Source organism: Aspergillus aculeatus (genome assembly GCF_001890905.1).
Source record: "Aspergillus aculeatus ATCC 16872 unplaced genomic scaffold ASPACscaffold_20, whole genome shotgun sequence".
Lineage (NCBI taxonomy): Eukaryota > Fungi > Ascomycota > Eurotiomycetes > Eurotiales > Aspergillaceae > Aspergillus > Aspergillus aculeatus.
Genome location: NW_017962995.1, coordinates 110892 through 124387, shown reverse-complemented (window position 1 = coordinate 124387; position 13496 = coordinate 110892). Strand labels below are relative to the sequence as shown.

The following is a 13496-nucleotide window of genomic DNA, read 5'->3' as shown; positions in this document are numbered from 1 at the left end:
TCTTTTCTTTTCTTGACCACCTATCACATGAGTGCTTGCCATCACTTCAATTCTCAGGGACAAACATGCCCCCAGAAAAACCAGACAACGCATACATGTCTGTTCATACACTTGTTTGCTTTGAGTTGTACGAGTACGCTTTTTTTGGTGGTGTGGGGCAACAGGCAATATCCACCATATGGTTTTTTTCATGTACATACATACCATCATATTCGGCCATACCACCGACCCTTACATCTTACATAGCTTTGCATGATGCGTTGTGTGTATGACATACCCCCTTCCCGCTGTGCTCCTTTTAGTCTGCACGGCCTGGCCCTGTTTCGGGGGTTGTGCTTGTTTGTTAGATAGATTCGAGAACTTCGTTCACATACTTCACAATGAATCGCTTAGGTTGAGCACTGTATCGTTACTAGGTACGATAGCATGATTTTATCTGATGAGGGCAGGATTCATGGTAAAAAACCATCAACCCAACCCGGCCTAAACCGTCCAATCCACCCGATCACAGCCTGGGGTTATGTACAGTACAGTACTCCACTACCGCACCCTCCATCAAAACAAAAGGACATATAGCCAGGCCCAGGACACCAACTGCACACCTGGACTGAACATCCAAATCCCAAACCCACCCAGGTCTGTAAGTCTGTCTAGGTACACGTGTGTACTTTACATGTACATGTACAGGACATGTACATCAAGCACAGCATCGACCCCCTCCATCCACTGGTCCTGCTGGCTCCTGCTGGCGACGGTCTGGCTGTATTGAAGACCCGACTAATATATTGACTGACCTGATGCATGGAAGTACCGTTGTTCCCACCCACACACATATGTACTGTACATACATGCGCCTGTGGATCGCGAATCAGTCCAGACTGGACTGGATAGCAACCCTCTTCGGGGGTTTGTCTTGAGTATTGGAGGTAGTCTAGGGTACGGAGGTGAGATCTGGCTGTCGCGGATATAGTATACCCTGCGACACTCCCCACTCTCAAGTACCTGGATTTCGATATGTGGACGGACTGTACTCCAGACTCCTGTTCAGCGGTGTGGTGCTACTTGACCCACCGCATTGTAATCCAGACGCAACGGTTGACCTAGGTTGATTCTAAATACTGTGCTTGCTTTACCTGGTACCTTCTCTTCATACTATTTCCCGTACTATTCCCCATACTATTCTTAACGGGGTATACAAGACTCTCAGTCCCCGAGGACTAAACGTAAACTACACTACCGTACCATACTTAAGTATGAGTAAGAGTAAGAAACAACTCAGATTCTCGTGTATCATCTATACTACCGCTACCGCTCAGCTACCGCATTAAAACCAAGTCACCAGACCTGGAACCCGAAAGAAGAATTGAAAGTCAAACGCCCAAGAAATACTCATACCCGTACTCGTACTCATATCCGATGTTTCCAAGCTCCGCTATCCACCATCCCACACGTGTGCGCCATTATTATTTGAGAATTGAAGACCAACAGAAAAAAATGTTGCCGGAACATAGGAGCCAATGTAAGCCAGATTGTTAAGCAGAAAGGTGTTGAGAGAGGGGATATTAGTTGACTAGTGCAGTGTATGGTGCATGAGGGGTTTGGTTTGGAAAGTGGGTTGGTCAGGGAGTAGGTCAGGGAGTAGGTCAGGGTCTGAGGTGAAGGATATATGTATGTAGCTGCTCATTTGTCCGGTTGGTCGTAGGTGTTGATTTTTGTTGGGTATGTTTATGACTGGGTTTGGTTTTGGTTTGTGTTTGTGGTGGGTTGCGTCCCTTGGCCCTGGCCCGGGGCTTGGGCTTGGGCTTAGGCTTGTATCGTGATTCTGTTGGAAGTATATTGCATCGCATCGCATCGCATCCATCGATGACCCCCCCATCTCCACCCCTCTTTCTGACTCGCATATCTAGGGCGCTTTTCCCCCACGAGTCGAAAAAGTCCAGCCCTTGACTCTAAAAGTGACCACCGATTTGTCGCTTGATCGTTCCGATCATTGTCCCTTCATCTCGCGCCTCACACTTCATCCTTGCACCAAGATCTAACCAGTTTTGAACGGAAATGAATAAAGGATCAGTTCTAGCGTGTATTTGCAGAACCCAGATTTATGCACGTCATTCTGACGGCCATTTCTATAGCGTCACACTCTCCAGATCGCGCACCATGACGGACATCTGCGCCCGCTTGGCTGCCTCCGCGACGAGGCTGAAGTCGCGCAGGAACGGGGCGGTAGCGGTGGGGCCGCCGGAGCCGGTGATCTGGTGCGGGTAGTTGTCGGTGTGGGTTGAGGGGTCTAGGTGGTGTTGTTGGTGGTGGTGGTGGTGGTGGTAGTGGGTTTGATGCGGTTCGGTGGGATGTTGAGAGGGGTTGGTGCTGGTGGTGCTGGCGCTGGTGCTGGTGACGGCCATGGCGGCCGCGGCGGCTAGGTTGAGGGGGTTGGGGGGTTGCGGGACGGAGCTGGCCGGAGAGGTGGTGGTGAGGTTTTGGGGGTGGGTTTGGGAGGGGTTGAGGGTTGCCATTATTCTTATCAATACTTGTGGTGTAGTGGTTGGGCTGGATGAGGTGATGTTGTAGGCGGTAGAAGTGGTGATGGTGGTTGTAGGTAAAGGTAGGTGGAGATGTAAGATGGCGGTTGGTATAAGCTGAGATGGAGATGAAGATAAGGTAAAAATGAAAGACGGCTAAAGGCTGTAAAGGCGACGACTATCTAACAGGTAACAAAGAGGATTGTGCACTGTATTCCGTACACTACAGGGCTGCCTCCACCCTATCTCTGCAAAGTGCGTGGACTGATCCGGTGGAGTCCAGTCGAGATTCTAGCTGCCTCTCGGCCTTGAAAAGGGAGGGAGGGATGGCGTGATGGAAGCAGCGGAAGCAGCAGTGATGCAGTTAAGTAGAAAGAATAGACTGAGCGAGAGAGAAAAAAAAGTCCCAGTCCCAGCAACACGTGGGGCGGTTGACCGGATAGACCGCGGTATGACGTCCGGCAAATCTCCAACGAGAAAGACGACGATAAGAAAGAACTTCAACGACTGGGTGATGATGATGAAACCGTCCCAAACCCAACCCCAACCCCAGAATCCCGAAGTTAACTCTCCAGCTTTTATGCGGTGGAAATCGAGTACTTGGTAGATTATCCATGCACCCCGGGTAAAGAAGGCATACGTACTTTTGACGCAAGGTACTGTTACATACCTGGTCCACTGCAAGGCCAATCTTCTCCTTGAGCAATGATCATTGATGATTGATTGAAAGGAGTCAAAGGCCTGAATAGAATGAACTCAAGTAGCAGGACTAAACCAGTTCCAGCAAGTCTTTGAAGATCGCCAAGATTGCCTTATTGGAACAATCACTGTTGGGGAACCAAAAGAGCCCAAAGAGCCCAAAAGGGAAACCCCGTGTCCGACTTTTACCCGGCCCGCATCTCCACGCGGGGTTCAGTTTTTCCTTTTGGAATTTGCTGCGCAACCCACTGCACTGCAGGCACCGTGACTGTCTGGACTCGCTACCTCGGTTCAGGTCACCTGGTATCATGTGACTTTTGGGGATCAAGCTAAACCCAGAAAGGACATCCCCCACTATGGACGAGCTCCACTCGACACTATCGCGATAGCGAGAAATTATCAGCCCAGGGCGCCTGCTTCCGAATCGGTCGCCCGCAATGCCCCTCGCATCCTGGACCACCACTTGACCCAGCGAGCGACTGAAACCATGGCGGACGAGGACAATTTCGACACCGGGGACATGTTCCAGGATCCGGAGGGGTTCTACGAGCCCGAACCGGAGCCCACCTTTGCGGAGCATCACATGCTGTCTGGACAGACGGTGCGCGTCCGCCTGGTGGGCAGCCATCCGCTCTATGTATTCCCCCCTCCTCACCAGATTCTTCTTCCTCCCAAACTCACCTCCTCCTCTTCAAACAGGGCAACCTCCTCTGGAACGCCGGCCGCACCAGCTCCCACTACCTCGAAGAACACGCCGACCGACTCGTCAAGGGGAAGGATGTGCTGGAGATCGGCGCCGCGGCGGGCGTCCCCAGCATCGTCAGCGCCATCCTGGGCGCCCGCACCGCCGTGATGACCGACTACCCGGACGTGGACCTGGTCGAGAACATGCGCCACAACGCGGGGCTGTCGGCCGCGCTCGTCGGCCGCGACTCCGCGCTGCATGTGGACGGGTACAAATGGGGCGCCTCCGTCGCGCCGCTCCTCGCCTACCTCCCGGAAGCCGCCCGGAGCCAGGGCTTTGATCTGCTGATTATGGCCGACGTGGTATACAGCCACCGCGAGCACCCGAACCTGATCCAGACGATGCGTGCGGCGCTCAAGCGCAGCCCGGAGGCCGTCGCCCTCGTCATCTTCACCCCGTACCAGCCGTGGTTGCTGCCGAAGACGGAGAAGTTCTTCCCGCTGGCCGAGGAGAGCGGGTTCCACGTCACCAAGATCTTCGAGAAGGTGATGGACGATGTGTTGTTCGAGAATGATCCGGGAGTGAGTCTTCTTGTCGTGCTTTGATGGGGGAATTAGTGCTAATCTCGGGCTTAGGATGAGCGGCTGAGGAGGACGGTGTTTGGATATGAGATCCGGTGGACGGAGGAGGAGTTGAAATAGACGGACTGGACGAGACATGAATTGGATTGCATGGCCGGTGTTGCGCGGGGGTACATGGTACAGGACATACAAAAGTGATTGTTTGCTAGGATAGACGGGCGTATACCCCCTTATATCAATTAACTACTACTACTATACATCTTGCACTACCCAAAAACACCATTTAAGCAATAATGCAATCAAAAGGCCGAAGTGTAGTTGGAAGCCGACTAGGAACGACCAGCTCTATACCGCAAAGCAAAGTCACATGTAACCCCACCCACCGCCCGCCCGCAGCGGCGGCGGCGGCGGCGGCCCCGCGCAAAAAAATCCCCAACTTGCATCGCACATACCAACCATCCGACAATTCTAAACATTGATCCCACCCAGCACATTCCCACCATGCCAGTAAGCCCAATCCCAGATCCCCTCTTCAGCTCAATCCACCTACGATAAAACGTACAAAATACTGACCTTCCCCGGAAAAGCTCATAGTGCTAACCGGCTACCCCTGCTCGGGGCTGACCTACCGGGCGAACCAACTCGCGACGCAACTCGAAGCGACGCAGGACGAGCTCTATGCGTCGGGGGTGTTCCCGGAATCCAAGCCCCGGTTCAAGGTCCATGTGGTGCCCACGCACGATCCGTCGCACCCGCGCACGGTCTACGACCAGGCGCGCACGGAGAAGGAGTCGCGCGGGGTGGCGTACGCGCGGGCCAAGCGCGCGCTGGGCAAGGACAGTTTCGTGATCCTGGACGGGATGAACTACATCAAGGGGTATCGGTATCAATTGTGGTGTGAGGCGAAGGCGCTGAAGACGAGTAGTTGTGTGGTGTGTCCTTCCCCTCAAAGAGGCTGGGTGAGAGTGATGCTAATCAATCCGGGACATAGGTCCATGTGGGCACGCCGATCGAGCAGTGCGTGAAGAACAACGAGGCGAGGATCCAGCGCAAGGCCGCGGAGGGTGTACCTTCCTCCTCCTCCGAGGAGGCCACCTCCACCAGCGAGCCCACCACCACCGATGCGACACCACCACCACCACCACCACCAACAACCGACAAAGAAGACCCCTACCCGACGGACCTCCTCAACAACCTGATCTTCCGCTACGAAGAACCCAGCATCCACAGCCGATGGGACAAGCCGCTCTTCACGGTCCCATGGTCCGACGCCTCGCCTCCCATCGCCGAGATCTGGACCGCCCTCACGGGCCTCCCCCACCCATCCACCGCATCGCCCGAAGAACAGCAACCGCAACAATCCCTCCTAGACCTAACCACCACCTCCCTCAACAACACCCACCTCACCAATACCGAAACCGCCAGCATCGCCCCCTCAACCTACACAACCACCACCGCCGCCAACGGCGCCGGAAGAAACCCCCTGGGCCGTCCACGCATCCGCCCGCACCAGGCCACCGCCCTCCCCGCCACAACCTCCTCCACCGCACTGTACAGCATCGAGAAAACAACCTCGAGCATCATCGCGGCCATCCGCGCGTTCACGCAGGCGCACTCCACCGCCGACGAGGCGCTCGCGGCCTCCCCCTCTTCTGGAAGAAGGGAAGAAGGCATCACGATCCCGATCCCGGCGTCGGCGACGCCGCTGTTCGTGCCCGCGCACGTCGCGCGCGCCGGCGGGCCCACCGAGGAGCTGGCCGCCGCCGGCGGGGTGCTGGCGCTGCCGCGGCTGCAGCGGTGGCGGCGGCAGTGGATCACGCTGAATCGGGCGTATGTGGCGGGCCCGCATGCCAGTGCGCGCGGCGGCGGGTTGACGAGCGAGGAGATTCCGGATGCGTTTGTGCGGTTTTTGAATGCTGAGGTTGGGGGTGTTGATACTTAGTTCCTTCTTTAAGGGTGGTTCCTTTCGAAGGGTGGATGGGAGCATAGCGATCTGTGTCTTTATGATGTTTTGGGGGGGGGGAAGTGGATGCATGTAGGAAGTGGTGGTATTTCAGCGTTTACGCGTTACGGTCAGATGGGAAAATAGACGAGTACAGCTTTCATCGTTGAATATTGTATAGAGTGTATATACCCACACCCCAAGGGGTGCTGAGAATTAAAGAGAAGAAATCGCTCACACCAAACCCATATGCAATGCCAATGCCACCACCACCCAAATCCATCGCATCGTCTCACATCACGAAAAGCAAATTGGTATCTACACCCAAACATTAGCAAACACACACACTCTCTCTCTCTCTCACCTGCCCTAGGACCACTCACCAAGCGGATGACTACAACTCAACTGCGGCTTCTGCGTATACTTGCCCTCCAGCTCGTTGCGGATGGAATTCAGCAGCTGCAGGTAACTCTGGTTGGGCCGCTGCTGGAGCGTCTTGATGAAGGCCCAGCTCAGCGCGCCGCGCGCCTCGCCGTCTTGGAAGGTATCGGCCCTATCCACCATAAAGTTAGCATATTCGACACACTCTGGCGAAGCCATTCCTTCCTTCCTTCATCGTTTAGGGGGGGGGGGGGGAAACAGGGACGTACGAAGTCTGCGTGTCCTTCGACCCGGAGAACATCACCACATCCGCCGGGGAGGTCTTGGTCTGCATGGTGCGCTGGCGCGCGGTGTCGCCGTTGGCCGCCTTCTTGAAGAAGCCGATCGCCGTCTGCGCGACGCTGCTCAGGTCGCCCTTGCCGTACGACTGGAAGGCGCTGAACAGGTCCATCGCCGCCTCCTTGGCCAGGTTGGGCTCCTTGAGGATCCCCTGCGTCGAGTAGACGTAGGGCAGGTCCAGCGCGGTGCCGGAGTGGCACGAGTCGAAGATCGCGGTGAGCCGCACGCCGGGTTGGAGGGGGCGGACCCTTTTGTTTTGTTAGCTGTCGCTCTCTGTGTGTGTGTATACAAGTGAAGGGGGGCTCGCTTACATTATATCGTGCATGTCGTCGTCGACGATGTGGCCGGCGGTGCGGTAGTCGAGAGGGTAGATTACGTCGTCGTAGCCTTAACGAGGTTCATTGGGTTAATGCCGTGGGTTTATGTGTGTGGGTTTTGCTGAAAGACTCACCATCCTCTTCGTCACCATCCAGATCAGGCGTACGACCTCCGTGCCCTGATACAGATCCAGTCAGTCAGTTCTACGCGCACACAGACACACAGCTAGCTAGCTGTCCAAAGGCTGGGGCCACACACCCGAAAAGTGAATGAACAGCGAATCGTTCGGCTGCGCATCCTTGACCAACCACTGCATGGCGCGCAGGATGTTGGCCTTGGTGGGCACGCTCATCGGGTTCTTCTGGTCGTCCGTCAGGATGACCATGTCCTCGCGCCGGTAGCCGTACTTCTCGTTCAGGAAGGTCGACATGTTGGTCACGTCGTTGATGCAGCCGCGCAGCGCGTTCGGCTGGCCGATGTAGTTGATGCCGATCAGCAGCGCCTTGCGCCGCCCCGTGCAGGTCGAGTACTGGAACCGGTAGTTGGAGGGGGCGCCCTTGCCGAACTGTTGGGCCTCCTGCGGCGGGCGGGGGGGGAGGGAGCCCCATGATTGGGAGTGGCCTGGCCGGAGGGGGTTTGCATTAGAGGGAGACTTGGGGGCGGGAGGACTTTTGGATGGACTCACTGTGGTAGGATCGGGTGTGGCCTGGGGATGAGGATTGCGGTGGCGGGGTCGGAGTGTGAGGGTGGCCGTAGGGGGATGGGGCCGGGGAGGGGTAGGGTGGATACCCACCGGAGGAGGAGTAGTGGTGAGACGGAGGCGGGCCGGACGGCGGAGGATACTGATGACCTGGCGGAGGGCCGGGCGGAGGAGAGTACTGGTGTCCTGGCGGAGGTCCGGGAGGTGGTCCTGCAGGGGGATAGTATTGTGGACTAGGGGGATATCTAGAGCGGAATCAGTCTGCGTGCGTGTCTTATCTTCGTAACAGGTAAACCCACTGGTTGTGGTGTGGAGGCGGCGGACCCCAGCTTCCCTGATGAGAAGGAGGAGGATAACCGCCGGACCAACCGTGCGAATATCCCGAGTTCTGGTAGTGCATCAATTGCTTGGGAAAGGAGGCTGTGGGCAAAAGGGAGGGGCGAGCCGATGTGTCGGTGTGCGAGCGGATAAGAATATCCGAGAGTGAACTACTGGTAAGCCGGAATGTAGGCGATTGTCTAACGCGCTATGCCCGGTGAATGGAGCCTAGACTGTCTAGTCTTGATGTGGAGATTTGTGTATACGGCCCCGGACACAGTCAAGGGGGGAAAAAAGATTGTAAGGAGAAGAAGCTGACACGGCGGGGGGGAAAGATTTAGTATTTAAAGGGCAGCAGAGGCAAGATTATTGTCGCAGACTCACAGGGCTGGCTGATGCGGCTTCTTCCCCGCTCACAAGCACTCGGCATTGGCTGCCATTGGGAGAGACGGTGGGTCTGCACGAGGCGTAGGGCAGAGTTACAATACACGTGATACAGCAGCATTACACGGCCAGGAGGTGCCCTGCCAACTGAGCCAGAACTGAGCACTGAAGAACAACGGCATCCATAACAGACTGATTCATTGCTTCCTATCTCTCGTAATATGAATGAAACCAGATCCTATACCTTTTACACTGCTTCTACACTCCTAACCACTCAAGCCATACCTATCGGCCTCCCGACCGACCCTGTTGATTCTCAGAGTCCTCCCCGGCACGGAACATCCGACCATACGCAGGATTACGTTGCCCAGCGGACTCAGCCATGGATCAGACAGGCAATCTTCCAGAAGACTCGCTGCAGCCCCTTTTAGGCACCGACCAATCGACTTGGCCAGAGGTTCGGACTTGAGCGACTGACCCCGGGTAGGGCGATCAATGAAATGCTCTGCCACTGCCACGGCCACGGTCGGGGAAGTCGATGACTCGGGCCATGCGGGGAGGAATCCGGATTCTGGTTGGTCCTGCATCGTTACGCAATGTTGCCACGGCCAGCCTTCTGCCTTGGAAAGTAACGGTGCAGAGGATCTGATTGGTAGTTGGGTCAGGGATCTTATCTCGACTCATCAGATGATCGGGGACTACTGGGTAGTGAGTTATCCTCGATGTGATAGGTATAGGCCTCGCGGGGAATGACAAGATTGCAGTTGCACTTGACTCGTAAGTGTTGCTTCTCCTGCCAGCATTTGACCGTAGTTATCCCAGGGGTGCTGTCTAGACTTGAGGTTTGTTATGCTTTTTTTTCCACTGATTCAATGCTTGCATGCTTGCATGCTTGCATGCTTATTTCTAACCTGTCAAAGGCAGAAGCCATCAACGAAGCAATAATCATACTGAACTTGGTCTCCGACACGAAACATGTTCGCGACCAGTCAACCGGTTCTCATGCGTCAACGTCGCTTGCCAGATGCATGAGTTTGATCGCTGGTGCTTGTGCTAATCTTGCCGAGATGCTGGTGAGAGCCCAACATAGGATCAGCACGTCCACGGGACTATATTGTACAGGGCAGTCTCAGCACTGCACGCTGCGACCTTGCACATCATCAGCATCTCATTGCCAGTGACGAACTTGATGGGCCCAGGAACAGCATGAACTCACGATCTCCAGCCTATTGTTGATATGTATCATTGTTCATCATAACCACACTGATAGGCCAATGGTGATAGCCGCCCCTGACTGTCCATGTCATCTAATCCCATCGTCTCATCATAATTTTATGATTCAACCCTCCCAGCACCCAGCATCCCGAAACCCAACCACAATCATTCCTCCCCGCAAGGTGCAGACTATCATAGGGCATCACCAGCATGACATCAACAACCAACAAACTCTAGGCCTTTCCCTCACACCTTGCATGACCAACCTCAGCGTCACGCAAGGGGAGAGGGTATCACCACCACCACCACCACCACCACCACCACACCTCAAACCCCCCTCCAACCCTCAACCCTCAACCCTCAACCCACACCATCTCAATCTCCAACCAAAGTGTCAAAATGCCTCCCCTCAACATCGCCATAATTGGCAGCGGCATCGCCGGCCTCCTGGCGGCCCGCATCCTCCGCGAACAACACCAGGTAACCATCTACGAGCGCACCCCGTCGGCCAACGAAACGGGCGCGGCCATCAACATCGGGCCCAACGGGATCGCGATCCTGGAGAGTGTGGGCCTGGACCGGGCGCGGGCGCGGGCCATCCCCGTGGCGCGCACCATCGCCTACAACAAAGCCGGGGCGGTGACGGCCGACACGACGGTGGACTACCGCCGGGAGTTCGGGGCGGATTGGCTGTTCTTCCACCGGGCGGATCTGCGGGACGAGCTGTTGCGGTTGGCGACGGCGCCGTCGGAGGAGGTGGGGGTGATGGGGTGTCCGGCGAGGGTGAGGTGGGGGGTCGGGGTTGTTGGCTGTGGTAGTGGAGGTGGACAAGGAGATATCGAAAATGGGGAGGTGGTGCTGAGTACGGGGGAGGTGGTGAGCGCGGATTTGGTTGTGGGTTTGTAGCCCAGTCCCCGTGATATTACTCTGGAGAGAAGTGGTTAGGGCGCAGCCACCAGCACCACCAGCACCAGTACCATATCCAGTATCATATCCAGATCCAGATCCTAACCTTGAACCCAACAACAGCAGCCGACGGCATCAAATCCACCCTCCGCCCACTCGTCCTCCCCGCCGTCCCCAACATCCACCCGATCCCCGCCGGCTCCTGCATCTTCCGGTTCACCCTCACGCGCGCCCAGGCCCACGACGCCCTGGGCTATCTACCGGCAGCCCTCGACCGCACGCAGCCGGGCTGCATCACCACCGTCTTCGCCTTCGACGCCACCGAGCGCCGCGTCGTGATCTACCCGTGCCGCGACTTCGAGGTCCTGAACTTCGCCGTCATCGTGCCGGACGCGATGCTGTGGCGGTCCACGGCCGCGAAGCTCGCTACGAGTAACTGGTCGGCGGAGGCCGACAAGGAGGAGCTGGTCGAGCATTTCCGCGATTTTCCCGACTGGGTGGGGGATTATCTACGGTGAGTGTTCCTCCTAAATAAGCTTGCACGCACTTTACTACACTCTCATCAAGATGGAACTTGGGTTGAACATGCAACAGCGCAGCTCCCACCCCGGGCCTCCGCGTTTGGCGCCTCCACCACACCCCGCCGCTCCCCAGCTATATCGCCGGCCGCACGGTGCTGATCGGCGACGCCGCCCACGCGATGACCCCGCACCAGGGCCAGGGCGGCACCCAGGCGATCGAGGACGCGGAGGCGTTCCGTCTGTTCCTGGGCGAGCATGTCACGGCCGAGGCTGTGCCGGCGCTGCTGCGGGATCTGGATCGGGTGCGGCGGCCGCGGGCGTCGCGCATCCAGGTGAATAATGTGCAGGCGCGCGGGCGCAAGTCCGCGCAGGAGGTGCATCGCTTTCGGAGGTTCAATTGGACGTATCCGGGGGTTTTGGCGGAGGTGCGGCGGTTGAATGCGGGGGAGGGGGTGGGAGAGGAGGGGGGTGCAGTGGGTTGTGGGTATGGTTCTGGTGGTGATGCTGCTGAAGGCCAAATGGATCATGAAGAGGAGCGGGAGTGGAAGTTGTGAATCTTGTTGCTTGTGCGCATAGAGTTGTGGTTAGACATTCTTAGTAAGGTAAATGTTCTGTCTCACCTCATCCCCTCAGCATCCACCTATAACTCAGTCTACAATTCAAGTATATCGCCCGGTCATAGCGCATGAGCTCGCGCCACCTACCCCATTCAGGCAACTAGCTAACCTTACCACCTGGGAAGAGCCTCACCCATCCCGAACTGATTAGAATGGTCAGGTTGATTAGAAATGATTAGAATAGAGTCTCACCCCATCCCCAACCGACAAGCTACACCCCAGAACCTGAATGATGAACCAATGCCATGACTCACGCCCCCACCCACTCATCACAAGAACACTCCCCTCCCCTCCCTTAAACCTCAACACCGAGCACCACAAAAGCCCCATCGCAACTTCCAATTCCCACAACCCAAGACATGAGGCCCGTATTCGTACCCCCACTCTCCCAGAACCAAGACTTAAGAGCCAAGAACCAAGAAATCTAATCCGCGATCCGGACCCATGACCAAGAACACATCCCCAACTCTCACCCGAGCATCCCGTACCCAGGTCAGATCAGGTCAGGTCAGATCAAGTCAAGTCAGATCAAGTCAGTCAGAAAGTAAGATACGAAGAAGCACAGACACCCCCTCCGCTGCACGCACTCCACTCACTCCACACACCCCACTCCCTAACCTGCCATACCCGACGTGACCTATCAGCTACCCCAGCTACCCCAGCTAAACAAGCTAGACTCGTCGACGAGCGGGAGCTAGAGCCCTACTCGGTCAGATGTGGATTACACATAATGACTCCCGTATATACGGACGGGCTTGGGCTTGGACTCGGGTCGGGATGGGGATATGGATGGGTAGGATAGGGTAGGATAGGTAGGGTACCGTATGGAGGGTATCCACTCGCCTTTTTGGGTAATCTGCTCGCAGTCAAGGTCGGGGGGGGGGGGGGTTAGTTGGCCTCTGCATTTGCACGGCACTGGCACGGGCACGGCACTTGCATGGCGCTCACACTATATCCCCCATAACCCAATGCCCCAAGGATATCAAATGTATACGAGAATAAACATGAACGTGAACATGACCATAACCCCAAGGATTCCGAAGCAGAGGCTACGTACTCCCACCCACCCACCACTACTAACACCACTACCCTCACGCTCATGCCCAAATACAACAACTAACCAAAGAAACTACATCGCAAACACCAACGAACCCTCATCCCGCGAGCCATATATCAACCCAAGAGCCCAACCCAAGACATCGAACAGAGCCCGGAATCCACTCATGAATCAAGACGCACGCGTCTACGCGGCACGGTGCCGAATATATCCACCCAAAATGTATAGCCCAAATGGTATCGAGGAATATTCACTACTTGTTCGGAGGGGGTGGAGCTATGCGGCACCCTAGACGACGGGCCAGGCGACAGACC

At 56.2% G+C, this 13496-nt stretch overlaps 5 protein-coding genes across 5 annotated transcripts; 3 read left to right on the top strand and 2 right to left on the bottom strand.

The window, feature by feature from the left end:
- Nucleotides 1–2126: 2126 nt before the first annotated feature.
- On the bottom strand, nt 2127–2513 carry ASPACDRAFT_47751 (uncharacterized protein; the record flags this gene model as incomplete). Its single annotated transcript, XM_020202005.1, has 1 exon — nt 2127–2513. One exon carries the CDS (start codon nt 2511–2513, stop codon nt 2127–2129), a length of 387 nt encoding a protein of 128 aa, XP_020051737.1.
- Nucleotides 2514–3546: 1033 nt separating this feature from the next.
- On the top strand, nt 3547–4749 carry efm7 (putative nicotinamide N-methyltransferase Nnt1). The gene is made up of 3 exons (XM_020198332.1): nt 3547–3855; nt 3918–4484; nt 4539–4749. The coding sequence occupies exons 1-3, from the start codon at nt 3706–3708 to the stop codon at nt 4602–4604; spliced, it is 783 nt and encodes a 260-aa protein (XP_020051736.1). The 5' UTR covers nt 3547–3705; the 3' UTR covers nt 4605–4749.
- Nucleotides 4750–4900: 151 nt separating this feature from the next.
- Nucleotides 4901–6485, top strand: ASPACDRAFT_1860075 (putative RNA polymerase II Elongator complex associated protein Kti12). The gene is made up of 3 exons (XM_020197728.1): nt 4901–4991; nt 5072–5416; nt 5476–6485. Exons 1-3 carry the CDS (start codon nt 4986–4988, stop codon nt 6424–6426), a joined length of 1302 nt encoding a protein of 433 aa, XP_020051735.1. The 5' UTR covers nt 4901–4985; the 3' UTR covers nt 6427–6485.
- A 310-nt stretch (nt 6486–6795) lies between these two features.
- Nucleotides 6796–8564, bottom strand: ASPACDRAFT_55096 (caspase family protein; the record flags this gene model as incomplete). Its single annotated transcript, XM_020202959.1, has 7 exons — nt 6796–6979; nt 7077–7394; nt 7458–7533; nt 7598–7642; nt 7723–8085; nt 8150–8374; nt 8489–8564. 7 exons carry the CDS (start codon nt 8562–8564, stop codon nt 6796–6798), a joined length of 1287 nt encoding a protein of 428 aa, XP_020051734.1.
- A 1916-nt stretch (nt 8565–10480) lies between these two features.
- Nucleotides 10481–12062, top strand: ASPACDRAFT_64310 (uncharacterized protein; the record flags this gene model as incomplete). The annotated part of the gene is made up of 3 exons (XM_020203990.1): nt 10481–10979; nt 11111–11501; nt 11582–12062. The coding sequence occupies 3 exons, from the start codon at nt 10481–10483 to the stop codon at nt 12060–12062; spliced, it is 1371 nt and encodes a 456-aa protein (XP_020051733.1).
- Between the last annotated feature and the right edge of the window lie 1434 nt (nt 12063–13496).

Excerpts from the sequence above, each read along its gene's own strand:
- efm7 (XM_020198332.1), top strand. The coding sequence starts at position 3,706 with ATGGCGGACGAGGACAATTTCGACACCGGGGACATGTTCCAGGATCCG. Across the intron at positions 3,856-3,917 it reads TGGGCAGCCATCCGCTCTAT|GGCAACCTCCTCTGGAACGC; the intron begins GTATTCCCCCCT and ends CTCTTCAAACAG. Across the intron at positions 4,485-4,538 it reads TGTTCGAGAATGATCCGGGA|GATGAGCGGCTGAGGAGGAC; the intron begins GTGAGTCTTCTT and ends TCTCGGGCTTAG.
- ASPACDRAFT_1860075 (XM_020197728.1), top strand. Across the intron at positions 5,417-5,475 it reads TGAAGACGAGTAGTTGTGTG|GTCCATGTGGGCACGCCGAT; the intron begins GTGTGTCCTTCC and ends TCCGGGACATAG.